Source organism: Heteronotia binoei, chromosome 15 (genome assembly GCF_032191835.1).
Source record: "Heteronotia binoei isolate CCM8104 ecotype False Entrance Well chromosome 15, APGP_CSIRO_Hbin_v1, whole genome shotgun sequence".
In the NCBI taxonomy this organism is placed as follows: Eukaryota; Metazoa; Chordata; class Lepidosauria; order Squamata; family Gekkonidae; genus Heteronotia; species Heteronotia binoei.
The window spans coordinates 12,235,539-12,263,394 of NC_083237.1; the positions used below are offsets into that span (position 1 = coordinate 12,235,539).

At 43.7% G+C, this 27,856-nt stretch overlaps 2 protein-coding genes across 2 annotated transcripts; both read left to right on the forward strand.

The window, feature by feature from the left end:
• Nucleotides 1-1,670: 1,670 nt before the first annotated feature.
• LOC132583056 (olfactory receptor 10G6-like) lies at nt 1,671-2,600 on the forward strand. The gene has a single exon (XM_060254722.1). It carries the CDS (start codon nt 1,671-1,673, stop codon nt 2,598-2,600), a length of 930 nt encoding a protein of 309 aa, XP_060110705.1.
• Nucleotides 2,601-11,483: 8,883 nt separating this feature from the next.
• Nucleotides 11,484-27,828, forward strand: LOC132583058 (olfactory receptor 10G6-like). The gene is made up of 3 exons (XM_060254723.1): nt 11,484-12,415; nt 18,554-18,959; nt 27,736-27,828. Exons 1-3 carry the CDS (start codon nt 11,484-11,486, stop codon nt 27,826-27,828), a joined length of 1,431 nt encoding a protein of 476 aa, XP_060110706.1.
• Nucleotides 27,829-27,856: the final 28 nt, after the last annotated feature.

The window sequence follows — 27,856 nt, forward strand, 5'->3', positions numbered from 1 at the left end:
CCCATGGGTAAGTTCAGTCTTCGGTTGTCCCTCCCATAGCCAACAGAGATAGAAAAGTGCTATGAGCTGAGCTCCTGATTTAGTTTATAACTGCAAATGATCTTTTAAAGTATAGGTAATATCAAACTGGGAATCAGGGAATTGTGCCCATTGTGGAATATTCAGGTGGCCACATCCGAACCTCAGTTTTCCAATGTGTGATCATTTGAAATGTTCCCATGGACCATTTGAAAAATTCCCTTTGCACCATGGTTCCCTTGAGTTCACCAAAAGGCAAGACATTTTTAATACCTTCTGGAATTTGCCATGAACTTAAGAACAAATGGTCTCATGAGTAGATGTCCCTCTAAACCAAGAGACATGAAATAAGTGGAGAACAGAGGAGACACATAAAGGCAATTTGCACAAAGCATGAATGGCTATAAAGATAAAGGGGGATTCTATATTAATCAGATCGAGAGAGAAAAATATTCATTGGAAAAATCTGTTTTTCTGAGACCAGAAACTCTCCTCTTTGAACGAAGTTATTTATACCAAGTCAGCAGGTTCTTCAGACATATTCGATCATTGGTTACTTCCAGATTGGAAGACGTGCAGTGCATTCATGATTGCACATTGTCAGCTAAATCATCTCTCACTGAAAGGTTCAGAAACTGGGAATGTTGACTGATAAATTGCCATTTTGTTGCTGTTCATAGAAGTATAAGCCAGGGAGGTCACCTTTTCAAGCATGATGAGACACACAAGAACAGAGACTGTTTTATGAAAATGTCTATGTACGGTAGTACTTACAAAGACCTTCAGCTGGTAGACCATCTCTCACCTCCACCGAAAGATACAGATCTGATTTTGATATCTACCAGATGAGGACAGAACTGACTGAGCACAGACTGGCTTGCCTGTTACCCTAAAAGATGAAAATCTAAGTTATTGTGTGGATCTGTCGCTTTGTTCAACTGCTTCCAAGATTGACTGCATCAACTGAAGAGGGATAAAACTGCAAAAATAGCTCTTATTTATTATTCCATACACTAAATTTTAAAACAAGCAAATTTATAACTATTTCTGTCTCAAGGATGTAACAGAAAATGGCATATTTCTGAAAGTTTAATATCCTGATCAGCATTTTGGAACTGACATTTTCAGAGTAGATACTACCAGGCTGAAAGTGAGTGGGTGATTCTGCCTGAGATTAAAATTAAAATTCCCGGCATTCTTGTCCTATTTGTAATGATCTAGTGGGCAAAAAAAAGAAACCGGGAATAAAAAATAGTGGGATTTTTCTCTCTTCGAAGAGCTCTTGAAGAACAGTGGCTTTCAGAGAACTATTGGTCGGAAGCAGAAGTCAAAATTTATAGAGTAATCCTGCCTTTCCAAGACTAAAAAGGAGACATCTACAGCCAAGGGAAGTGAATTTGGGTCTGGGAACTCTATTTTGAGGTTATCTGAGTCAATTGTGATGTATCATTTACTATTTATTATATAAAACATAACTAAACACCAATTATCCTGTAATTGCTTCTAAATAACCATTAATAATTGCACATGGCTATGTTCTTTTTTTGAGTCAGATAATTCGTTAAGTAAATATCACCATACGCTCCTTTGCCATAATGAGTCTGGGTGAGATTATTGCTCGTGGACTTCAGGCAGCCGTAAATACTGCTTGAATGGAGTGTGAAAATGCAACAAATACGCCTAATAACTTTGAACTTTTAGGATTCACGTACCCCAAGGACCTTAAATTCCTGTTGCTCTTCTTCTTCCTCCTCATGTATATTCTGTCCCTTTCTGGAAATGGCTTGATCATTTTACTCGTAGCGCTGGAGCCTGGTTTGCGCAAGCCAATGTACTGGTTCCTCTGCCACCTGTCTATCATAGACATGATGATCTCCTCTGTGGTGGTACCCAAACTGATCCAATGGCTGGTAAATGGCAATGGGGTGATCTCCTATGCAGGCTGTGTATCCCAACTCTTCTTTTTCAACGTCCTGGGCTGTGCGGAATGCCTCTTGTACACCGTGATGGCCCTGGACCGCTTTGTGGCCATCTGCAAGCCGCTGCACTACGGCACTCTCATGAACCACCGAGTTTGCATCTGTCTGGCTGCTAGCGCCTGGTTTGGAGGCTCCCTGCACTCCGTGATACAGACCTCCCTTACTTTTCGCTTGCCGTTTGGCCGAGGGATGCTGGTGTCCTACATTTTTTGTGACATCCCAGCTCTGCTGAAGCTGGCCTGTGCAGACACGTCCCTCATTGAGACGTTGTCATTGTTGGACCCTGGAATTCTAGCCATGACATGCTTCCTCTTGATTTTGACATCCTATGTATATATTATCTTTGCCATCCTGAAGATTCCCAGCTCTAAAGGGAGACACCGTGCGGTCTCCACTTGTACAGCTCACGTCACCTTGGTGCTGATATATTACATTCCTGTGCTTTATAACTACCTGCGGCCAGCATCTCAGGACTCCTTTGATGGAGTGGTAGGCATGTTCTACACTGCAGTGACTCCTTTCTTAAACCCTCTCATATACACGCTGAGGAACAAAGAGATGAAAGACGGCCTGTGGAAACTCTGCCGTAGGATGTTTTGCTGAAAGATCAAGTGCATGGGGTTTGGTTCTGTTAATCCTTTTAGTAAAAATATTAAGAAAACTCTGTATTCATGGAGTAGCAGATATTAGGTGCCAGAAAAGGAACATCCATTAGTTATTCATTATCTTTTTGTTATGTCCTTTCTCTACGTATCTTAGTGTGGTGTACATAGTTTTCCACTCCTCCACATTATCCTGAAGGGAGAAGGAAGCAGAGCCAGTTTGGTGTAGTGATTAAGCGAGCGAACTCTTACCTGGGAGAACCGGGTTCAATTCCCCGCTCCTCCACTTGCAGCTGCTGGAATGGCCTTGGGTCAGCCATAGCTCTCACAGGAGTTGTCCTTGAAAAGGCAGCTCCTGTGAGAGCTCTCTCAGCCCCACCCACCTCACAGGGTGTCTGTTGTGGGGGGAAGAAGATAAAGGAGATTGTAAGCTGCTCTGAGTCTCTGATTCAGAGAGAAAGGCAGGGTACAAATCTGCAGTCTTCTTCTTCTTCCTAGTAGCAACCCTGTGAGGTAAATTAGGGTGAGAGAGACAGATTGACACAGAGTCCCCCAGCCAGTTTGGTGGTTGAGTGGGGACTGGAATCTAGACATCAATAGGCCTATTGAGACACCTTAGCCATCATAAAACTGTCTAACAAGCAAATTTGTTGCGTGTCAATACAGTGGGCAACCTAAGTGTGCCACAGTCACCTGATTTGTATTCTCCTTTGACAACTACTTGTTCATCGCGATTGAGATGTTAAGTGAGCATAAAATCCTGCTTCTTTTCTTTGAACACAGACAGAATTCTGTGAGCTGGATCCAAACAGTTCTCCTTATGGGGAAAAAGAAGAAGAAGTAGAAGAAGAAGAATACATGAGCTGCCCTCTACTAAATCAGAGTACCTTTCCATCACAGTCAGTACTGTCTACTCAGACGGGCAATGCCTGTTCACGTTCACAGACAGAGGTTTTTCACTTCACCTACTGCCTGGTCCTTTTTAACTGGAGATGCTGGGGATTGAACCTGGGACCTTCTGCATGCCAAGAAGATGCTTTTCCACAGAGCTATGGAACCTCCAAAAGAAGAAAGTGTCCCTTTGAATACCCAAAATGAGCCTGCCTCAGTGGGGAGGGAGGGATATAAATCAAATAAATAATAATAATAATAATATGCTCAGGATCATGGAACCTGCATGAACTACAGCCCTGTGGGATGGGAGCTATAGAAAGGAGAGGTTGTGGGCTAAATGAAGGGAAAAGTTTAAAAATTCAGGGGTGTCAAACTCATTTGTTATATGGGTCAGATCTGACATAAATGAGACCTTGCCAGGCCGGGCCATGTGGGTCATGAAATGTAATGCCAGGTAGCAGAGATATAAACTTTATAAAGGACAGAGACAAACACAAAGATTTTTTAAAAAACGTAGAATAAAACATGCTTGGTCGTAAAGGTGTTTTCTTTGTATCTCTCCCAATGGATCCAGGGACCTGGGCAAAGGAAGCACTGGCTCTTTCCTTCCTTCCCCGGGGGACGGGGGTGGGAGGAGCCACAGCCAACAGAAAGAAGAGAGGCTTGGCTCAGTAGCTCTGCTCTGCGGTTGAGAGAGCCTGGCAAAGCAAGCTCTCCCTCCCTGTCTTCCTCCCCAAGGAAGGAGGCTCAGCCAATGGAGAAAATAGAGGGTTTGCTCTGTAGCTCCTGTGCTAGTGAGCAAGCCTGGTAAGGCAAGCTGTGATGCAAAAGGAAGCAAGAGAGAGGAAGAAGGCCAGTTGCTCAGGAGCCTGATTTGGCTCCTGGGCCGCATGTTTGACACCCCCGGCTTACATGGATTCAAGCCGGTGTTTTAATTCTAGTTTGTGTGGCTGGACCTCCCACTGTAGAAGTAAAGCTCAAGGGTAATTCAACATACGACTGCTTCAGGAAACTCCAACTAGAGATTATTCAGTGTTTGAATGACCCACTTGAATATGTATTTCTCTTTAACAGAATACAAATCTCTTGTGAAATAGATGTTCAATGATGCTTAAAGATGCATATGTGATATTTTTACATGTTATATATATTATGAGTAATACCTATGCATCCCGCAGCAATTGTGATGGCCCTGAGTTTGTTGGGAGATCCCATGTAACCTTCTCAAGGATTTTTTAAATGTGTTAGCTGATGAATGCCTTTTTTGCATTTGGTATATTAAGGAGATAGATTGTCATCTTTATTCCCATGAAATTTGTAATTTCTCAATTTCTCTCTAAGATTTCCAATATTTCATATCTGTTAACTCCTGATGCTACACCTCTAGTTCCTTCTCCAAGTCTACTTTCTGGTCATAGAAATTCTTCTCAGCAGGGGTGGAATTCCAGCATGAGCTCCTTTGCATATTAGGCCACACACCCTTGATGTAGCCAATCCTTCAAGAGCTTATAAGGCTTTTTTTTTGTAAGCTCTTGGAGAATTGGCTACATCAGGGGTGTGTGGCCTAATATGCAAAGGAGCTCCTGCTAGAATTCCACCCCTGCTTCTCAGACATACTGTTATATAGTGCCTCTTTCATGTGTTCCATTTCTGAATTTAACATATCTGAGAAATCTCTGTCAATAGAACATTCAGTAACAACTGCAAACTGTCTACATTTCTACATGAGAGCCAGTTTGGTGTAGTGGTTAAGTGCACGGATTCTTAACTGGGAGAACCAGGTTTGATTTCCCACTCCTCCACTTGCACCTGCTGGAATGGCCTTGGGTCAGCCATAGCTCTGGCAGAGGTTGTCCTGGAAAGGGCAGCTGCTGTGAGAGCTCTCTCAGCCTCACCCACCTCACAGGGTGTCTGTTGTGGAGGGAGAAGATATAGGAGATTGTAAGCCACTCTGAGTCTCTGATTCAGAGAGAAGGGCGGGGTATAAATCTGCAATTCTTCTTCGTATATGCGGATTCTTTGAAGATAAATAAACCCCTTAGTGAGCATCTATTGTCTAAAATAGTTCTCTAATGTCTATGTTTATATAGTTGGTCACAAACTTTCCATAAACTAATTCCTACATCATACCCATGAATAACCTGAGACACTTAGGTGAGAAGGGCGGGGTATAAATCTTAATATAAATAAATAAATAACGGACTGATATTTACCACATTTAATCTTTCCATACCCTCATGGATGCCTCAGTAAATTTCTTGCCTGCCATAAGCATATCTTATGAGAGCCAGTTTGGTGTAGTAGTTAAGTATGCAGACTCTTATCTCGGAGACCCAGGTTTAACTCCCCACTCTTCCACTTGCAGCTGCTGGAATGGCCTTGGGTCAGCCATAGCTCTCACAGGAGTTGTCTTCTCTTATGTTCTTATTTCTTCTCTTATGTTCTTATTTCACTACCACAGGAGGTGGTGGTGGCTACAAGCATAGCCAGCTTCAAGAGGGGGTTAGATAAAAATATGGAGCAGAGGTCCATCAGTGGCTATTAGCCACAGTGTGTGTGTGTGTTGGACTGGATGGGCCATTGGCCTGATCCAACATGGCTTCTCTTATATTCTTGAAAGGGCAGCTACTGTAAGCACCTTCTCAATCCCACCCACCTCACAGAGTTTCTGTTGTGCGGGGAGAAGGCATAGGAGATTGTAAGGCGCTCTGAGTCTCTGATTCAGAGAGAAGGGTGGGGTATAAATCTGCACTCTTCTGCTTCTGCTTCTTCTAATCTTTTGTTGTTAAAAGAGTACCATTAAAGAGTACCATGATCACCATTTACATTTACATTTATGTTAAATTATATCATAGTGATACAGCACCAAAAATGCAATGGAATGTTTTAATGTTTAAGTGTTTTAAATAATTTTAAATTGTAGTTTTATTGGTTAAATTGTAAAAATGTATGTTGTTAGCCGCCCTGAGTCCGCTTGCAGAGAGGGCGGGATAAAAATTTAAAGTAATAAATAAATAATAAATAAATTAAATTGTTGTTCAGCCATCTCATTAATATCCTAGTATATCTCAAGATCAAAACTTGCCACATTCTGGCAAGTGTTCACAGTCTCATAATGGTTCTATGAATCATCCCAGGGCCAACCAACTCTCATGCTGAAATTAAGGGGATCATAAGTCCTAAAATGAGAGCCGGAGGGTTCTTATAGGCCATCTAACCCAGCCCCCAAGTCAATGCAAGGATCCCCAAGCTTGAACGTTCCATAGATGGTGGTCCAGCATCCTCTTGAAGACTTTTCTCCCTTTCTCACAATACAAGAACTCGTGGGCATTCGATGAAATTGCTGAGCAGACAGGTTAAAACGGATAAAAGGAAGTACTTCTTCACCCAAAGGGTGATTAACATGTGGAATTCACTGCCACAGGAGGTGGTGGCGGCCACAAGTATAGCCACCTTCAAGAGGGGTTTAGATAAAAATATGGAGCAGAGGTCCATCAGTGGCTATTAGCCACAGTGTATGTGTGTATGTAACATTTTTTGCCACTGTGTGACACTGAGTGTTGGACTTGATGGGCCGTTGGCCTGATCCAACATGGCTTCTCTTATGTTCTTATGTTCTCCAGAAAGCCCACCCAGCCCTAGGTAACTTGTACCATTATTGAACTGCTCTTGCCCCGCAGAAGTTACTCCTAATGTTCAATCGACATGTACTGTCCTGTAATTTACACCCTGGTCTAATCATGCTCCATGAAAGTGTTTCACTTTCTCATAGCTCCATTCCAAGATTTGCACCTTGTTGTATGTGCTTCAATGATAATTAAAACACTTGGAATCAGAGTGGTATATTTTTGATCCTGGGTGGCCTCTCCCGTAGCCAACAGGGATGGAAAAGAAATGGTAAAGTACTAAGAGATGAACCATGAATTGATTTACTGCCCCACCGCAAATGTTCTTTCGAAGCATCTAGACTGTAAGTCAGAGAGATTATGATGATGCTGATCTTCATTTATAGCTTGCCTTTCTCACTGAGAATTCAGGATGATGAGAAAAGTGGTCCAAACCATTCAAATTGGGTAGCAAAGGAACTTAATGAACAGTGCATTGGGAGTAGGACTGAAGAACTGGAACGGTGCAAACAAATGAGAAAAAAGGAAAATGTCTAAAGAAACAAGAAAGTTAATGCAGGCAAAACAAACTTTCTGACCACAATGTGACTCCATCTTCACTTCAGTTTTCCAATGTGTGATCCAATGGGAGGGACAGTGTTGTGCCACCCAAAGTGGATGCATGGGATAGAGAAGGTAGAGAAAGAAGTACTTTTCTCCCTTTGTCACGATACGAGAACTCATGGACATTCGTTGAAATTGCTGAGCAGCCGAGTTAGAACTGATAAAAGGAAGTACTTCTTCACCCAAAGGGTGATTCACACATGGAATTCACTGCCACAGGAGGTGGTGGTGGCTGCAAACATAGACAGTTTAAAGAGGGGATTGGATAAACATATGGAGCAGAGGTCCATCAGTGGCTATTAGCCACAGCATATTGTTGGAACTCTCTGTACGGGGCAGTGAAGCTCTGTATTCTTGGTGCTTTGGGGGGGCACAGTGGGAGAGCTTCTAGTGTCCTGGCCCTACTGATGGACCTCTTGATGGCACTTGGTTTCTTTGGCCACTGTGAGACATGGAGTGTTAGACTGGATGGGCCATTTAGCCTGATCCAGCATGGCTTCTCTTATGTTCTTATGTGAGTTGTCAAGCACTTGGAAAACCCTCCATTACAGCTCGGGAGGACATGCTTGTGTTCTGCCGAAAAAGAAACAATCTTTTTAATGAGGCCTTCTGGAGCTTGTTATTAATTCAAGAACAAAAGAAGTCTCGTGAGGAAAGGTCCTCATAAATGCAGAAATAGGGAATAAGTGGAGAACTAAGGGGTCAGGAAATGAGTATTCAGGTGGGGCACAAAAGAATATAAGGATGAATGTAGAGAATAGTAATCAGAAGCTGAGATGTTGTTTCCTTAGAAAAAACTGTTACTTCTATCAGAGGACTGTTTCTTTTGAGATCTGCCAGCTATTTCAGAAGAATAAAGCACCCCACAGTTGCCTTTAAGAAGAGGTTCCTGTGGAACACCCAATGTAGTTCATGATTGTGTGGGTCATCAAGACATTTCTTGCACCAGAGAATGTTGATCAGGGAGTTTGGAAAACAAGACAGAGAGCAAAGGAATTAAGGATACATACGGTACTTGGTAAAATATCTAGATTCATGCATATTATTGTCCTCCCTCTCTCTCCCCAAAAAAATCCTCCACTGCTGGTACTTCTTTCAGCTTCACTGGAACACAGCAATCTAACTTTTACATGTACCAAATGAGGAATGTGTTGATCAGGCATAGACTGGATACTCCATAACCAATAAGGGACATAAAAATAAAACAACTTCAGTTTCTCTCAACAGCTACTGTGAAGGGTTCCTCATCAAAGGCTCCTTAGAAAGCTCGAAAGTCATGGAGCGTTTTCGCACTGACCTTAATCGGGAGCGACGTCCCTCTTCACCGCGCAGCGTCTGCGCGGATTTCGCACTAATTGCTCCTCAGAACCCGGAAGACCCGCAAAGTCCCGCGGCTTTTGCGTCGCAAATGTAAACTGGCCAAAAACCAGTTTCGCAATTAGTGCGAAATCTGCACAGACGCTGCGCAGTGAAGAGGGACGTCACTCCCGATTAAGGTCAGTGCGAAAACGCTCATGGTGTAAAAGGACAGGTCCTCTTGTGGATCAAAAACTGGCTAATTAATAGGAAGCAAAGAGTGAGTATAAATGGGCAGTCTTCGCAGTGGAGGACGGTAAGCAGTGGAGTGCCACAGGGCTCAGTACTGGGTCCCATGCTCTTTATCTTGTTCATAAATGATTTGGAGTTGGGAATGAGCAGTGAAGTGGCCAAGTTTGCGGATGACACTAAATTATTCAGGGTGGTGAGAACCAGAGAGGATTGTGAGGCACTCCAAAGGGATCTGTTGAGGCTGGGTGAGTGGGCATCAACGTGGCAGATGAGGTTCAGTGTGGCCAAGTGCAAAGTAATGCACATTGGGGCCAAAAATCCCAGCTGCAAATAAAAGTTGATGGTTTGTGAACTGGCAGAGACTGACCAAGAGAGAGATCTTGGGGTCGTGGTAGATAACTCACTGAAAATGTCAAGACAGTGTGCAATTGCAATAAAAAAGGCCAACACCATGCTGGGAATTATTAGGAAGGGAATTGAAAACAAATCAGCCAGTATCATAATGCCCCTGTATAAATCGATGGTGCGGTCTCATTTGGAATACTGTGTGCAATTCTGGTCACCGCACCTCAAAAAGAATATTATAGCATTGGAAAAAGTCCAGAAAAGGGCAACTAGAATGATTAAAGGGTTGGAACACTTTCCCTATGAAGAAAGGTTAAAACGCTTGGGGCTCTTTAGCTTGGAGAAACGTCGACTGCGGGGTGACATGATAGAGGTTTACATGATTATGCATGGGATGGAGAAAGTAGAGAAGGAAGTACTTTTCTCCCTTTCTCACAATACAAGAACTTGTGGGCATTCAATGAAATTGCTGAGCAGTCAGGTTAAAATGGATAAAAGGAAGTCCTTCTTCACCCAAAGGGTGATTAACATGTGGAATTCACTGCCACAGGAGGTGGTGGCGGCTACAAGCATAGACAGCTTAAAGAGGGGGTTAGATAAAAATATGGAGCAGAGGTCCATCAGTGGCTATTAGCCACAGTGTGTATATATATATACGTGTGTGTGTGTGTGTGTGTACATATATATGTATAGTTATTAAATTTTTTTGGCCACTGTGTGATGGGCCATTGGCTTGATCCAACATGGCTTCTCTTATGTTATGTTAAGGGGAAAATGTACAAAATGCAGGGCTTTTTTGTAGCAGGAACTCCTTTGCATATTAGGCCACACACCCCTGATGTAGCCAATCCTCCTGGCGCTTACAGGAGGCCCTGTACTAAGAGCCCTGTAAGCTCTTGGAGGATTGGCTACATCAGGGGTGTGTGGCCTAATATGCAAAAGAGTTCCTGCTACAAAAAAAGCCCTGGGCAAAAGTATGCAATTGTGCATGCTGGGGTAATTTATCAGCTGGTGTTATATCCAGGCCTGTAGCTGTGAGTTTCTTATCGGTTCATACCCTCATTTTGAAATAAGCAAGTTTGTGCCAATTTTGCAACTGAAGACAGGGTAAAAATTGTTTGGGAGGCTGATATGGATATAGGTACTTACGTATTTTTGAAATACTAATTGGTATTTTGTTTAAAATTTTGCTTCTAATTCTACCCAAGTTCTACCAGATGGAAGAGCGGATCATAACGTTGCTTGAGCAGGAAGTCAAGAATCCGGGTGTTCTTGTTATTGGCAATCTGGTAACTTTGCAGTGGGAAATATTTATATTTTATTGATTTGAAATGTTTGAAATATGAAGTTAAGGAACCTTGGGTTTTGCCTCCCCAAAACCGCTGGAGGATAGTGATATTCTGAGATGGTGAAAGGATGGAATCAAGATTTCATACTGGACAACAAGTGTGCTGAAATAGTTGAGAGTGTCGTGCTAAAATGAACAATATCCAACATTCCAATTTGATGTAACCCATAAAGTTCACTGGGTAACCTTGAATGATTTCCTCTTCCTCACCAAAAAATTTCATTGGATGGCTGTGAGACAAAAATGGAAGAACAGAAAAACATATTCTGACATTTTAAAAAAGATGATTAGAGCAACATGCTATTTTAGGGTAAATTGGGGAAGTTTATAGAACACAGGGTTTTTAAAATTACAGTATATTTGCTTTGGAAATGTATGAATGTGAAAAATGTCTTGTTTGTTCTTAATATAATTTCTAGACTATCAAGAATCTAATAACTGCTTCAAAACAGTAATTATTAACAGTGACCTTTTCTTCTTTCTAGTAATCATGGATTAGCTACATACATTTTGTTCTGCAATGGTCGATGCTGCCAAAAAGGAGTGTGAAAATGCAACAACAGTGTTTGAGAACTTTGAACTTTTGGGATTCCCCTACCCTGAAGACCTGAAATTCCTGTTTGTCTTCTTCTTCCTCCTCATGTATATACTGTCCCTTTCGGGCAATAGCTTGATCCTCTTAGTGGTGGCTCAGGAACCTCAGTTGCACAAGCCAATGTACTGGTTCCTCTGTCACTTGTCCATGATGGACATGATGGTTTCCTCTGTGACGTTGCCCAAACTGATCACATGGCTGGTAATGGACAATGGGGTCATCTCCTTTGCAGGCTGCGTCACCCAGCTTTTCTTCTTCCACTTCCTGGGCTGCACGGAATGCTTCCTGTACACCGTGATGGCCCTTGACCGCTTCATAGCCATCTGTAAACCCCTGCACTATGGCACTATCATGACCTACCAAGTTTCCTTCTGCCTTGCAGTTGGTTCCTGGTTTGGAGGTTCCATCCACGGTGCGATACATTCCTCCCTTACCTCCCACTTGCCATATGGATGGAGAAACCAGGTGAACTATGTATTATGTGACATCCCTGCTTTGCTGAAGTTGGCCTGTGCAGACACATCCCTCAACGAGATGGTGACCTTGATTGACATTGGGTTTGTAGCTATGGCCTGTTTCCTCTTGATTGTGACATCCTATATATATATTGTCTCTGCCATCCTGAGGATTCCCACTTCTAAAGGGAGACGGCGTGCCTTCTCCACTTGCACTGCCCACATCACCTTGGTGGTAATATATTATGTTCCTGTGGTATACAACTATGTGCGTCCACCATCTCAGGACTCCTTTGATGGAGTGGTGGTCATGTTCTATGCTGCAGCGACTCCCTTCTTAAATCCCCTCATATACACACTGAGGAATAAGGAGATGAAAGATGGCGTACATAAATTATGCAGGCGGAAACCTTGGTGTTAATGGAGATTCATTTGTCAAATGTAATTTTTGTGGGACAGCAAAGAAGAAAACAGAGGGCTTTTTTAGTTAATTCCCGGTGCAAACCTGCAACATTTACTGAGTAGCTGGTGTTAACAGTCAGTGCCGGAATATACGGAAAGCTGCAAATTTGTTCAATGTCCACACAGTCGATAATCTAAATCTGTGTCTAAATATTGTGCTATTCTTGTCATAACAGCAATCATTTACAATGATATTATCATGTGTAATCCAGTTCAGAATAATTGCAGTCATGCATTCACAGCACAATATCCACTTATATTTGGATGTTGTCACTCTGTAGCAGGCACACAATATACTGTATATTCTATTCTATTACACCAGTTATCACCTGTTGTCAATGAGGTACAAAATATAAACTGTCATTACAAGATCTTGCTTTGAAGTATCACTTATTTATTCTTCAATTTCTTCATATTTATTACTCTAAAGTCCAATAAAAGTGTTTTCTTTATGGTGCCATCTCTGCTTATCCGTGGCTATACCCTAAACGCCGACAATAATTGCTGGCAGCAACCCTACAAATCATGATTACTGCACAAAACTTCATTTAGCAAGCACACTATGTGCAAACATCACATACAAGCATATACTGTTTTTAAAAATAAAATACCGGAGAAAGACATGTTCAGTGGGTTGGGTCCAATCAGCTTTCCCACTGGTGAAACCTTTGGGCTGGGTTGGAAATTATACGACTAACATGGACCAAGGCCAAACATAAGAGAAGCCATGTTGGATCAGGCCAATGGCCCATCCAGTCCAACACTCTGTGTCACACAGTGGCCAAAAAAAACAGGTGCCATCAGGAGGTCCATCAGTGGGACCAGGACACTAGAAGCCCTCTCACTGTGCCCCCCCCCAAGCACCAAGAATACAGAGCATCACTGCCCCAGACAGAGAGTTCCAACAATACACTGTGGCAAATAGCCACTGATGGACTTCTGCTCCATATGTTTATCCAATCCCCTCTTGAAGCTGTCTATGCTTGCAGCAGCCAACACTTCCTGTGGCAGTGAATTCCATATGTTCATCACCCTTTGGGTAAAGAAGGACTTCCTTTTATCCGTTCTAACCCAGCTTCTCAGCAATTTAATTGAATGTCCACGAGTTCTCAGATTGTGGGAAAGGGAGAAAAATACTTCTTTCCCTAACTTCTCTATCCCATGCATAATCTTGTCAACCTCTACACTAAGGCTGAAGTGTGGACAGAAATGGAGCAAGATCAAGTGAAAAAAGGTGGAAAGGGCCAACCTAGTGATGTTTAAAGAGTCATCTGTGACATTCACGCATGTGTTCTGTCTATTGACCCTCGTTGCTTCCCTTGGGGAGACATTACGGCAGAGTGGTACAGCATTTGCTTGGCATGCAGGAGGTCCCAATTTCAATCCCTGGTATCTCCAATTTATGAGGACCAGGTAGTAGGTGATATGAAAGTCGTCTACCAGAAATCCTGGAGAGCCACTGGCAGTGTGGGTAGACAATACTGATTTGATGGACTGATAATGTTATTCAGTATAGGACAGGTACATGTGTGTTTATGTGTGCTGCTCACAGCAGTTCGAATATGTGCTCTACATCCAACTGGGAGAGGAAGTTCTCAGATGATTTTGACTATTTCAGTACCACCTGACACAGCAAGCAGCAGCAACAGCAGGTGTAGTAAGAGAAATAACCAGGCATGATTCAGCAGGAGCTCACAGGAGCACAGCTCCTGATCCCTTCTGAGAGTTCCCCCTCCTCCTGCCCACCTATCTTGTCCATTGAATAGCATGTGCAGCTGCATAACAACTTCTGGATTAGGAGAGCGGGTATCCAGCCAGCCACCAAGAGCTTTGCCATGCCTCCAGCAACCCTCATTAACCCCGGGAGATGCCCGCACCACGCTTTCTCCACTTCTTATGTGATGTTGGGCGGTGGGTGGCTTGCTGGCCTTTTGACTGGGAGGGGAGGAGTGGCCCAGGAGAGCCGCAGGTGAGCAAGGCCTGCTTGGGCTGACTGGATCTCTAGCCAGCCCAAGCAGGCCTCACTCGCCTGGGTCTCTCCTTTTTTGCATTGGGTTGCTTTTAGCTGGGGGAGGGGCAGCATATGCTAATGAGCTTCACCACCTATTTTTCTACAAAACAACCCCTGGAAATACCAGTAGTTTAACAGCTTTTCATTGGATGATGCTACTTAGTATCTGCGTAAACCCCATGTAGGAAGTGATTTGCTGGGTGCCTATAGGACGAAACTAGATGTTGTCTGTCCTAGTTGGATCCAACCTGTCATTTTGCTGTTGAGGGAAAAAAGGTGTCTTCCAAGTGCCCAAAAGACTATGCTCAGGATCATGAGACCTGCATGTACAAAACCACTGTGGGATGGAGTGTGTAGTAAAATTTTAATTTGGGCAAGTTTGAGTAAAAAGCCTATATGGATTCAACCCTGTGTTTTCCTTCCGGTGTGTGTGTGGCTGTAACTCACCACAGCATTGATGCTTAATGCAATTTTCTCATATCTACATACTAAGATTTGCACCTCGTGGCATGTGCTTCTATGATAACGAAAACATTTGGGGTCAGAAGAGTATATATTTGATAATGTCCTCCTCTGTAGCTAACAGGGATGGAAAAAGAAATCGACAGTAAATTATTAGGAGATAAGCCATGAACTGTTTTAGTGAAAATGAACTTTGGAAATATCTGTAATGTCAGCTGGGGTGTTGATGACGATGATCAAGAAGGAAGAGGAGGAGGAGAAGGAGAAGAAGGAGATGATGATGATGATGGCGATGATGGTGATGACTTCGGAAATAGCTTGGGAGACGATCATGAAGACAATGATGAAGATAGCAAAGATGAAGAAGAAGAAGGTGACAATAGTGGTGGTTGTGGTGGCGGTGATGGCTATGATAATTTATAGTCCACCATTTCACTAAGAAGATGATGAAGAAGAAGAAGATATTGGATTTATATCCCGCCCTCCACTCCAAAGAGTCTCAGAGCGGCTCACAATCTCCTTTACCTTCCTCCCCCACAACAGACACCCTGTGAGGTGGGTGGGGCTGGAGAGGGCTCTCACAGCAGCTGCCCTTTCAAGGACAACCTCTGCCAGAGCTATGGCTGACCCAAGGCCATTCTAGCAGGTGCAAGTGGAGGAGTGGGGAATCAAACCCAGTTCTCCCAGATAAGAGTCTGCACACTTAACCACTACACCAAACTGGCTCTCCTAAGATTAAGGAGGGATTACAAAACTGATAAACTCCACCAGCAGTGAAACTAGGATCAAAGAATGGGAAAACAAGGGGGGAAAAGGAAAAAGAAACTCTAAGACAACAAGACAGTCAGTGTAGGCAAAGAACTGTCTGAACCGCTTTGTGTTGCCATCCTCACTTCAGTTTTCCAATGTGTGATCTAATGGAAGGGTCAATTTGCCACCCAAGGTGGGATTCACATTCCCTTGGGAAACCCTCCGTTACAGTTTGGAAGGACATTCTTCCAACCCCTGATGTAGCCAATCCTCCTGGAGCTTACAGGGCTCTTCTTACAGAGCCTACTCTTGGAGGATTGGCTACATCGGAGAGTGTGGTCTAAAATGCAAAGGAGTTCCTGCTACAGAAAAATCCCTACAAAAAGAAACAGACGGATTTCACACTAGAGCTTGTCCCGGGTGGAGAGCCCTTTTCCCCCAGTGCTTCTCTTCATTTTCGCACAAGCTGCTGCGGAGCTAGGAGCTGGGGCACCGCTTCCCTACAGCAAGCAGAAACTACTTGTAAGAGGATCTCCACAGTAGCTTGTGCGAAAACTGAAAGAAGCACCAGGAGCAAAAGGGCTCTTCACCCAGAAGAAGCCTGGTGAGAAATCAGTTACGATCTTTTTAGTGAGGCCTTCTGGTATTTGCCATTAACTCAAGATCAAAGGTAATCTCATGAGTAAAGCCCCTTTTGAACCGAGGGACATGGAACGAGTGGAGGGTGTTGGGAATAAGAAATGGATATTCACATGGGATACAAGAGATTATAAAGACGAAATTGTAGACTATTAATCAGAACCAGGGGTAACAATTCCTCAGAATGTCTATTTCCTTGGATAAAACAGTCTCCTTTGTGAACTGAGTTATTTTTGCCCAGAGGCATGCTGCTTTTGAAAATTGTCGACTACTTCAGAAGAATGTGGCATGCATTCCATGGTTTTGAGAAGAGGTTCTTGCTGTACCCGCAGCACCGTTCACACTTGTGCGTTGTTGTCACCAAGTCATTTCTCGCACCAGAGAATTTTGATAAGGGAATTCTGAGGGATATTGACTTTTCTGTACAAGACAGAGAACAAAGGAATAGAAAATGACCCTCAGAGATCCCTTATGAATAAGTGCTGGAACTGAGGAAAAAGAAGAAGACTGCAGATTTATACCCTGCCCTTCTCTCTGAATCAGAGTCTCAGAGCAGCTTACAATCTCCTTTATCTTCTTCCCCCACAACAGACACTCTGTGAGGTGCGTGGGGCTGAGAGAGCTCTTAGAGCAGCTTCCCTTTCAAGGACAACCTCTCTGAAAGCTATAGTTGACTGAAGGCCATTCCAGCAGCTGCAAATGGAGGAGTGGGGAATCAAACCCAGTTCTCACAGATAAGAGTCCGCACACTTAACCACTACACCAAACTGGCTCTCAATACAGACTAGGATACAGACTATGTTTGGTAAAATATTCAGATTCATGCATATTATTGTCCTTTCCAAACAAACAAACAAAAACCTTCTTCAGCAGATGGTCTTTCTCTCCGCTTCACTGAAACATGCCACTCTGACTTTTACATGTACCCGGTAAGGACTGATTTGACCACGCACAGATTGGATCCCCTGTAGCCACAAGGGATATAAATATAATTCATCTTGAGCTTTTTTCGACAGCAGTCAACAGTGATGGAAATGGACAAAAATCTGCAGTTACCCACGGAGGGGCACCTAGTTAGCGATGGTGCCAGGAGCTGTGCCTCACTTATCAGTTCTTATCATAATATTGTAATAAGGAGGTTTATGCCAATTTTAGACTTGACTACAGAATCAGAAATTTGTTTTGTGGCTGGTGTGCGTTTATTATATTTGTGAAATTTGTAGCTGGTGTGCTATGTATTATATTTGTGAAATACTAATTGGTGCTTTGTTTAGAATTTTGCTTCTAATGCTGCCCAAATTCTACCAGACAGTGGAGTGGATCATAATTTTGCGGGAATAGGAAGCCAGGGCTCCCATTATCCTTGCCCTATTACTGGAAATCGGATGAGGTTAATATCGGGAAAGTGTACTTCCAGGGGTCATTTTATAGAAAAAGAGATGCCAGAGATGATGAAGATTGCCATCTGTCTGCTTTATATGTTTTGGTTATTTTCCGGGTTTTTTTGTGGGGGAAATATTAGAAAGTTTGTCAAATCTTAGAGTTCAGTGAAATTCTCACAGGAACAATGGAGCCCAGAAGCAAGTATTTTGGGGGAGAGGGTAAGAAAGAAAGAGCACAATACAATTTAAAGGTTTCGGAGCTCCACTCCTGTGAACTCCCGCTAGGGTTGCCAAGTCCAATTCAAGAAATGTCTGGGGACTTTGGGGGTGGAGCCAGGAGACTTTGGGGGTGGAGCCAGGAGACATTGGGGCGGAGCCAGGAACAAGGGTGTGACAAGCCTAATTGAACTCCAAGGGAGTTCTGGCCATCACATTTAAAGGGACAGCATACCTTTTAAAATGTCATTTCCAAGCTCCAGGCTGGTGTGCAGCCCCTTGCTCCGCGGGCGGCAGCACCGCTTTTTCTCCTTGGCACAGCTGCTCTGACTGCAAGGGATGGAGCCGGTGACGTCACAAGGATCACGCAGCCTGCCCAGGGCCACTGCTCTTTACCTGCCACCCCAGCCAGGCCAGGGAACTTTAGGGGGTTTGGGCAGCAGCCGCAGGCAGGGAAGGCAGCAGCGGCTGGCCTCTCTCCCCCTGCCCCCGCAGACCGACTGCGCGCCCAGAAGGGCCAGGGGGGTGCCAGGTAGGCGCCCGGCTGCAGGGGCTGGCGAGGCCCAGGCAGCTTCCAAGCGAGAGGGCAGCTCGGCTCCTGGAGAGGCCCGTAGAAAGGCAGCCTTCCTTTGCCCCACCGCCCTGGCCAGATGCCCACCTGGCTGGGCCTGCCACTGGCCCGGGGGGGGGAGAACACAGCCGGGCAAGCGGCTGCAGGCAAAGACCTGCCCACTGCTCTCTGTCTGCGCAGCGCCTGCAAAAGCAAAGGGCCGCCGCAGAAGAGGCCCACACGCGTGCTTCCCTCCCTCCCTCCGGGGACAGTCGGCGCTCCACCACCAGGGCGCGGAAGAGCCCCCAGCCAGCCGGGCTGAGACGGGAAGGGAAGCTGCGTGGCCGCCACCAGACAGAAAAGGGCTCCGAGAGGGAGTGCCCAGCTCCAGCCCACCCCTCCGGCGCAAGACCTCGGTCGGCAGCCAACCCAGCCAGAGGCCCACTCGCGCTCGGCTCGTCTTGTCTCGGGCAGGTAGGAAGGGCCGCCATTCCCCCCTGCTTTCCAGATTTTTGGCGAGCGGGGGGAGGAGGCTCCAAATCGGGGGTCCCCCGCCCAGGCGGGGGATTTGGGAAGCCTAACTCCCGCCCAAAATGAGGCCTGTGTGCTTCTATGTTATTGATTTAAAACATTTGAAATATGGAATTAAGGGACCCTGGGTTTTGCCTCTGAAATACTTTCTGAAGATGTTTTGAGAAGTACAGAAAGAAGAAAGGAATCGAGATTTCACACTAAAGAGCAAATGTGATGAAATAAAGACTAAGGAAATCCGTGTTTGTATTCCCATGTAAACATAAATCAATTTAGAAGGGTAGGGTTCCGTTTAGGATTGCAAGGGTGTATAATTCCATTTAGGGTTACACTGTCAGTTAGTTAATTTATCCAAGACCTTGTCTAGTAGTTTGTCTCTTGGAGGGGAAGTTTGTTTGTTTGTGTTTAAGCCAGTCTCTCTGGTTTTTGAATTTGAAACAGTGTGATCCAGTACTCCTTATGAACAATTATGGTGCAAAAGAAGTGCAAAAAGTGAGCACAATTATATTCTCCCGTAGTCTTATGTTGTTTATTGTATATTGAATGTTATATAATAAAGATTATATGACTTACAGTCTTACCTTTAGTCAACTTACATGCAGAGGTTTTTCTTTTTCTCCTTTTGAGGAAATATGGTACAATAACTCCACAGCACCCAGTATTGGAACAGAATTTTATTAGAACACAGGCAAGGCCTGGTCTGGGTCCTGCTGGGTCTAATAAACAGACACAGCCAAGAACCAATATAACAGCTGAAAAGTGAAACTAAAGCAAAGGCTATTTTGTTAAGAGATCATGTTAAAATGACTTTACAATGCAATAAGGGAACAACACCAAATTCAGAACTTTCATATGAACATATAAAGCTGCCTTCTACTGAATCAGACCCTGGGTCCATCAAAGTCAGTATTGTCTACTCAGACTGGCAGCGGCTCTCCGGGGTCTCAAGCTGAGGTTTTTCACACCTATTTCCCTGGACCCTTTTCAGTTGGAAATGCCGGAGATTGAACCAAGCAGATGCTCTACCACTGAGCGATTGTCCCTCCTCAACTTTCCACTGTATAACATATATTAAAAATAATACCAATAGTATTTGCAGCAGTAGTAGATTGTAGCTAACGGTAGTGCCGCCGCCACTACCAAGTATGCTTGTTACTGTTGCTCAAGCATAACTGGCTGGGTCTTTTTTAGGGTTGCCAGGTCTGTGTTGGAAAATACTCAGGGCTGGCCTCGCCACTAGGCAAACTAGGTGATTGCCTAGAGCACCAGTCATTGCCTAGGGTGCCCAATTCAGTGCCCCCATGAGATTCGGTAATGTTATCAGTATGCCAGGGGTGCACCATAAATTAGCCTTGCCTAGGGTACCAGACAGTCTAGGGCTAGCTCTGAAAAGACCTGGAGACTTTGGAGGTGGAGCTAGGAGAGGGCGGGGTTTGGGGAGGGGCCTCAGCATGGGACAATGCCATAGACTCCACCCTTCCAAGCAGCCATTTTCTCCAGGGGAGCTCATCTCTGCCACCTGTATAACACAGTATAACATATACTAAGAATAATACCAATAGTATTTGCAGCAGAAGTAGATTGTAGCTAATAGTAGTGCCACCACCACAGTTGTAAAAGTGGGAGATCTCCAGGCCCCACCTGGAGAACGGCAACCCTAGTTTTTTTCATTCTCAGGATGAACCAATCTATGCAAGAAATGCATTTCCTGGACACTACTGTAAAAATACACAATGGATGCATAGACACCACCTTACACCAGAAACCTACTGACTAACAAACATACTTGCATGCCTCCAGCTACCATCCCAAACAGTAAACAACCCATTGTATACAGCCAGGCTCTACGCTACAGCTGCATTTGCTCCAATCCTACTGACAGAGATTCTCACCTGGGGGATCTACAACAAACCTTTTTGGAACTAAAGTACCCACCTGATGAAGTCAGAAAACAGATTAACAAAGCCAGAGTGATACCTGTTACAAGACAGGCCCAAAAAAAGATAATAACAGAACACCACTAGTTGTCACACACAACTCTCAGCTCAAAAGAGTTAAATGTATCTGTGAGGGACCGTCAGGGTCAACTTGCGGAAAGTGACCACTGTGGTCTTTTCAGTCACCTTCGCCCAGTACCTCAGGCACACAAACTAAAATCCTGTCAGAAAATGACTAAGCACCAGACTTTTTCAAATTCAAAATCCAAAAAGTATATTTATTGGTTTACAAAATGCAAGGGAGGAAATAAAATAATAGTTATTGGTTTGATTGTTAACAAATCAGTTGGCAGGCATAAGTTCAACTAAACAAACAATCTTTAATCACCAGAGATGTTGGCAGGTTGAAGTTCTATAAAATTACTGGCAGGCTTAAGATCTATAAAACAAACAGATTCTAAACAGACAGGCAGTGCCTCCTTCGCACTAAGAACACTCTAATCAGAGAAGGATTATAAAATAAAAAAGGGCCACACATTCTGTCTTTCACACCAAGGACTATCTGACTTGTGCCAAAAGTTTCCCCACACAGACACTCTCTAACTAGCATACAGACACACTCCAGACCTTAGAGTGATACCTCAGGGCTCACACCTTTGAGTGCTATCTCATAAGTCCCTCAATCCTGTGTGTTCCCCCGCCAGCTAGTGTCCCTGTCTATCTCCTGGGATTTCTTCTCAGCCACAATGATCTAGCCTCTCTCCCAGTGTACTGGTGTGTTCTTAATTGAACCAGGAGTCTGCCCTGAAGTGCTGACAGATCTCCTCAGCAGAGCCTTCAGTTTTCCTCTGCTTTCACTCAGAGAGTTTCCTCACAGAAAGAGCCTAGCTTTGCCCTTTCTTCCAAATAACTCTCTTTCTCAGACAGAAATCCTAAAATCAGTTCAGTCTCACAAGGAACTCAGCCCACAGGCTGTTCTCAGCTCCTTCCCAGTTGCTTGTCACAACTGAACTCCTTCAGAGCTAACTCCCTACTCTGAACTGCTTCAGTACAAAAGCTGAACTCCACTGTGATTTCCCCTCACACAAGCCTTCTTACAAATTGATACATTTGGTATCCATGGCTGTGGCTCAGCCAATCAGAGCAAGCTGTTCCCTGCTTACTTAGGCTAACTGCTTCAGTCCATTACAGCATCAACAATGACTTACAACCCTTACTAGACAATGACAGCTCTCTTTCGTAAGTACTGAGGGGCAAACTTTTTCTTGCACACGGACAACCCCACAATCTCAAACAACTCCTCATCCACAATAATACAACATCACATTTGAGCATGGACCAGAGCTTGCAATAAACTCAAATGCCAGCTTTGCTGTCATATACACCTGATAATTGAAATCTTTGACATCGCCCTTTTTTTAGAACTGGGTTATAGATTGCGTTTCCAGTCTATAGGCCATTGCCTTGTTTTCCATATTTGTCGGCAGATTCTTGTTTTTCATTTGATAGATTGTTTCTGTGACTTGGAATAGCTCTATTGATATCCCATCTACTTCTGGTGAACTGTTTCTCCCAGTTCCTCCTTATGCAGCATTCACTTCACTTTCAAAATCTGTAGGTTCTTCTTCAAAAGTTTCTTCCTTAAAGGGATCTGTCATCCTTTCATTTCTTCCCATCTGGTTTTCATTCAAGAATAAAGCCATCCTTTTGGATTCTCCATGGAGTAACTAAGTGCCATGATCCTGAAGAAGAATAATGATATCCTAAGGGAGAAGAGAAGAATCCAGAGGACATGGGATGATGTAGCATTTTTTAAAAACCTGCTGGGAGTAGCTGGAGGTAAATATCAGCAGAAAGTCTCCCCTGATGAGCAAATCAGTCTGGTTAGGGTTTTGGTGCATCGCCTCCTTCTGCAAAAGATGCTTTAAAAGGAGAGAGGCAAACTGGTCCTTAACTTCCCACCTCTTCAAAGCTTTCTACACATCCAAAGCAATGGCATCGTTGAGCTCAAATATTTGGAAAACGGCAAAGTCTTCAAGCATAGTGAAGAGACTCTTTAGAGGATGATCTGGAGAGAGTGCTGGAGATGATTTTAGATTCCAAGATGGAGAACCTGCCAGAAGAAGACTGCAAGACTTGAAGCGAATGTTCTACAGAGTGTGCCCGAACAGGCTACACCTCTTACAGAGACATCTTGCCGAAGCTCATCCTTCAATCTCTTACTTAATTTCATGCATCCTGACAAAGCTACACCTGCCTGCCAGTGAGGTCGTTTGCCTGTGAGTGAATCTGAGTGGCTTCCCCGCCCCCCCCCCCAAATATTAATCTATGCCATCATGACCACCCCATCACTAATAGAATAGGCAACCAGGCCTCAGATTCAGCAGAAGCTCACAGGAGCACAGCTCCTGAACCTTTCTGAGGGTTCTCCTCTTCCTCCCCACCTACCTTGTCCATTAAATAGTAGGTGCAGCTGCATAACAATCCCTAGATTAGGAGAGCGGGCAGCCAGGCAACCACGAGGGCTTTGCCACACCCCCATCAGCCCTCATTAAACCCTAGAGAAGCCCACACTGCCCTTTCTCCACCTCTTATGTGATTTTGCGTGGCGGGTAGCTTGCTGGCCTTTTGACTGGGGGGGTGGCCCAGGAGAGCCGCAGGCAAACAAGACCTGCTTGGGCTGGCTGGATCTCTAGCCAGCCCAAGCAGGCCTCGCTCGCCCAGGGCTCTCCTTTCTTGTATTGGGTTGCTTTTGGCTGGGGGGCAGCATATGCTAATGAGTTGTGCTAATGAGGCTGCCACCTATTTTTCTACAAAATGACCCCTGCAGGCAACCCAACTGACATGTAACTTGAAAGAAAAAAAACCTATGCAAAGAAATCACAAGTTGTGTCTGATGGGTAGAAAAGTGTAGTATTTTAGCAAACCAGTTTTTTTAAAACAACATAGTGAGAGTCGCCCTCTGATTGCTGTAGGCTTCCCAATCCCCAGGTCCCAGCGGGGGATCCCCCGGTTTTACAGGCTTCCCCCCTCCCCCAGCCAGCTGGCCGGCGGGGGAAGCCCCACCCCCACAGCCATTATGCACCTCCATGAACGATTCCCATAGGGAATGATGGGGAATTGATCTGCGGGTATTGGGGGCTCTGGGGGGGGCTGTTTTTTGAGGTGGAGGTGCCAAATTTTCAGTATAGCATTTAGTGCCTCTCCCCCAAATACCTCCCAAGTTTCAAAAGGATTGGACCGGGGGGTCCAATTCTATGAGCCCCAAAAGAAGGTGCCCCTATCTTTCATTATTTCCTAAGGAAGGAAGGCATTTTAAAAGGTGTGCTGTCCCTTTAAATGTGATGGCCAGAACTTCCTTGGAGTTCAATTATGCTTGTCACACCCTTGCTTCTGGCTCTGCCCCCATGTCTCCTGGCCCCACCCCCAAAGTCTCCTGGCTCCACCCCCAAAGTCCCCAGATATTTCTTGCATTGGACTTGGCAACCCTAGATTGCTGTCTTAGTGGAAACTGGATAAATATTTCCACCACTTGGGGAAAGGGGGACAGTTTAGAGTAGAAGAAGACATTGGATTTATACTCAGCCCTTCACATTGAATCTCAGAGTGGCCTACAATCTCCTTTACCTTCCTCCCCCACAACAGACACCCTACAAGGTGGGTGGGGCTGAGAGAGCTCTGACAAAAGCTGCCCTTTCAAAGACAACTCTGCAACAGCTACGGCTGACCCAAGGCCTTTCCAGCAACTGCAAGTGGAGGAATGGGAAATCAATCCCGGTTCTCCCAGATAAGAGCTCGTGCACTTAACTACTACACCAAATTGAGTACAGGATAACTATTGGCTCGTGCATTAAGCACCTGGTGGGGCCTTATAGTGAGAGCTGTTTGAGAAGAGAAGGTGTTCCTTAAATGATTGTGAAAACGTTAGGAATCTGTGTTAGGATCAGGCCCTTCCAAAAAGCACCTTTTAATATGAACTGTATTTATATATTTGCCCTGAAATGGATGGCCCAAGATGGCCTAACCGCATGAAAACTCAGAAGTTAAGCAGAGTTAGCCCTAATGAATACTAGCAGGACTTTTTTTTGTAGCAAGAACTCCTTCGCCTATTAGGCCACGCACCCCTGATGTAGCTGATCCTCCTGGAGTTTACAGTAGACCCTGTACTATTTTTTTTTTTTAATTTAGGTTATTTCTATTTTGCCCTTTCCCAGAGAAGGGCTCAGGGCGGATAACAACATAATAAAAACAATTTAAAATGTACATTTAAAACCAGACCAATATAAACAATACATTTAGATAGATTGCAAAAAAATTATAAATGGTGGCTCAGTTGGGTACATATTAAACATACTGAAGGTCTTGAACCTCCTGAAGGCACCTGGGGGGGGGGGGGGGGGTTGGCCACTGTGTGACACAGAATGTTGGACTGGATGGGCCATTGGCCTGATCCAACAGGGCTTCTCTTATGTTCTTATGTGACACAGAGTGTTGGACTGGATGGGCCATTGTCCTGATCCAACATGGCTTCTCTTAGGTTCTTATGTGACACAGAGTGTTGGACTAGATGGGCCATTGTCCTGATTCAACATGGCTTCTCTTAGGTTCTTATGTGACACAGAGTGTTGGACTGGATGGGCCATTGGCCTGCTCCAACATGGCTTCTCTTATGTTCTTATGACTGGATACAAACCAATGATAGCAGACTAAAACTGAGGCAGCAGGACTCACTGGCCTCCACGGTCCTACTGCTGCCCACTGAGGTCCCCCTAAATCTGCTCTTGGGAGCCAAGGTACCCACAAGAACAGGGCAGGAGGCAAAGTGCGAGTCTCTAGAGGGACTGAAAAATTAGCCTCTCTCCTCTGCCAAGTGACAAGACACTCCGCTGTGATTGAATGGCACCTCTGTCCTTCTAATAACAAGTTTTATTAAATTTTATAGGCAAAATTAGGGAATTGGGGGAAGGATCAGGGATAGGATACAGATAATAAAGAAATAGATTACAGTTATTACTACATCAAGAAAAACAAAAGAAAAAGTATAATTCATTATACCTGCAAGTACTCAAAATTAATACATAGATATTACCTTTAAAGTCTACAAATATTTTATGATCTTTTGATATTACTGTAAAATCCTCCTGTTTTACCAACTATTTAGTGGCAGATTCCAGATTCTTATCTATCGTATCTGTGATCATACAAAACCAAATCTATGTATCTTTAATCTACATAAAACAATAGAAGGACGGGGAAAAAAGAAGAGAAAGAAAGGTTCAAATTCTGGTCCTCAGTACTAGCTTATTAACCAAGTGGTTTCAATATATAGCAACAGCAGCTGCATCTCTATCTAATTTACAAAGAAATCTCAAGGCTAAACGAAAATAAAACAAACTTCTCATTAACCATGAAAGGCTTCTGAGTTAGATGATACTCATGTCTTATTAACAAATGTTGTTAACTTTAGGCATCTACTTGAAAAGTTAGCTCTCTTTATTAAACAAAAAGGATGGGTTTTCAAAAAAGAAAAAAGAAAAAGTAAGCAAGGGAGGAGAAGAAAAAAACACACAAACCCATGGAATGCTGTTTTTACAGCAGCCCTCATCTCAGAAGGTGCTAGCCATTCCCAATTGCTCCCACAACTTCACACTAAACAGAAAGGGGAACCTTGATCTATAGGAAAGATTCATCTCACTTCCATCAAATTGTACTCATTTAGTTCCCTGGAAAACAAAGAAAAAAGCTCTTAGTGGATTAATTCATTGGCAGACATCTCAATGCATGGGAATGAACAAAGAGCATCTCCTCACCAACCATTCAAGAAAAAGCAAAAATATTATAAAGATATGTACACACTTTCCTTATATATATGTATGTGTGTATGTAATTCTAGCTACAATAGTCCAAATTCTAATTAAACAGTTTAACTTTTTAGCCTTACATTAGCGTATATTTAAATTTTAAAAAGTTTTACAAGTTGTTAGAGTCATTAAAACCCCTCTTTTTTTTTGTTAAACTTCATTATGACTTTGAGTTCTGCAGAAAATCACACCAAACCAAAACAAGCTGCCCATTCAATTTGAAAAATAAAAAACCAAATAATCCTGCTTTATGTTTGAAGAATCCTTAAAAAAGGGGGGGATTCAAAATTAAGTCCCATGATATTGTGCCCGTTAGAGAATAGTCTTATAATCTCTTCTTGTAGTTTGAATAAAAATGAAGATCCCCTAGTTCGAAAATCAGAATATCCATTCCAAGATGTTATGTCAGATCCATAATATTATGCTCATGTCAACCCACTGTATGGTAAGAGTTTATATTTTCTTCTTCCTAAATCCTTCCAGATCATAATCCTTGTTGTTGGACTTGCTCTGAGGCTGTAGATTTTAATTGAGTCAACTGATTTTTCCCTTTCATTGCTGAGCATTTTTACAAAAAGCTTTGGAACCAAATTGATGTTACTCCCCCTTTTCTTTCTCTCAGTGAACTGTAGGTTTTGTTTCTCCTGCATAAGTGCATAAACTGCATTCATTTTAAAATCACGCAAAGCAATCTCAGGCAATTGTTGTTTCATTTTTGCCCACTTCTCAGGCAGATTTTGTGCTCCTTGATACCTCCGTTCTTGTATATTTTCCATATTTTCCATTTCTTTACAATTCTCCAGGAATTTTCCCATCTGTTCCTTTGCCAATTCTGCTAAAAAAAAACTCCCTGCCTTATGGAGAGTATAGTAGTCATAAAATCTTTTGAATTGTTCATCTCTTCCCTGCTGTTATAATCAGTATGATAGTAGAAATCAGAGAATAGATTCAGAGTGCCAGGCTGAAAATCCAGAAATCCAGCTTTTCTCATATAAAGTCATATTCCATCTTTGATCAAGCTGTGTATAGTATGTTGGTAGTC

Coding starts and splice junctions, on each gene's coding strand:
- LOC132583058 (XM_060254723.1), top strand. CDS start 11,484: ATGGTCGATGCTGCCAAAAAGGAGTGTGAAAATGCAACAACAGTGTTT. Junction 12,416..18,553: donor GGCGTACATAAATTATGCAG/GCGGAAACCTTG, acceptor GCCCGTAGAAAG/GCAGCCTTCCTTTGCCCCAC. Junction 18,960..27,735: donor GCTCGTCTTGTCTCGGGCAG/GTAGGAAGGGCC, acceptor TGTTATAATCAG/TATGATAGTAGAAATCAGAG.
- LOC132583056 (XM_060254722.1), top strand. CDS start 1,671: ATGGAGTGTGAAAATGCAACAAATACGCCTAATAACTTTGAACTTTTA.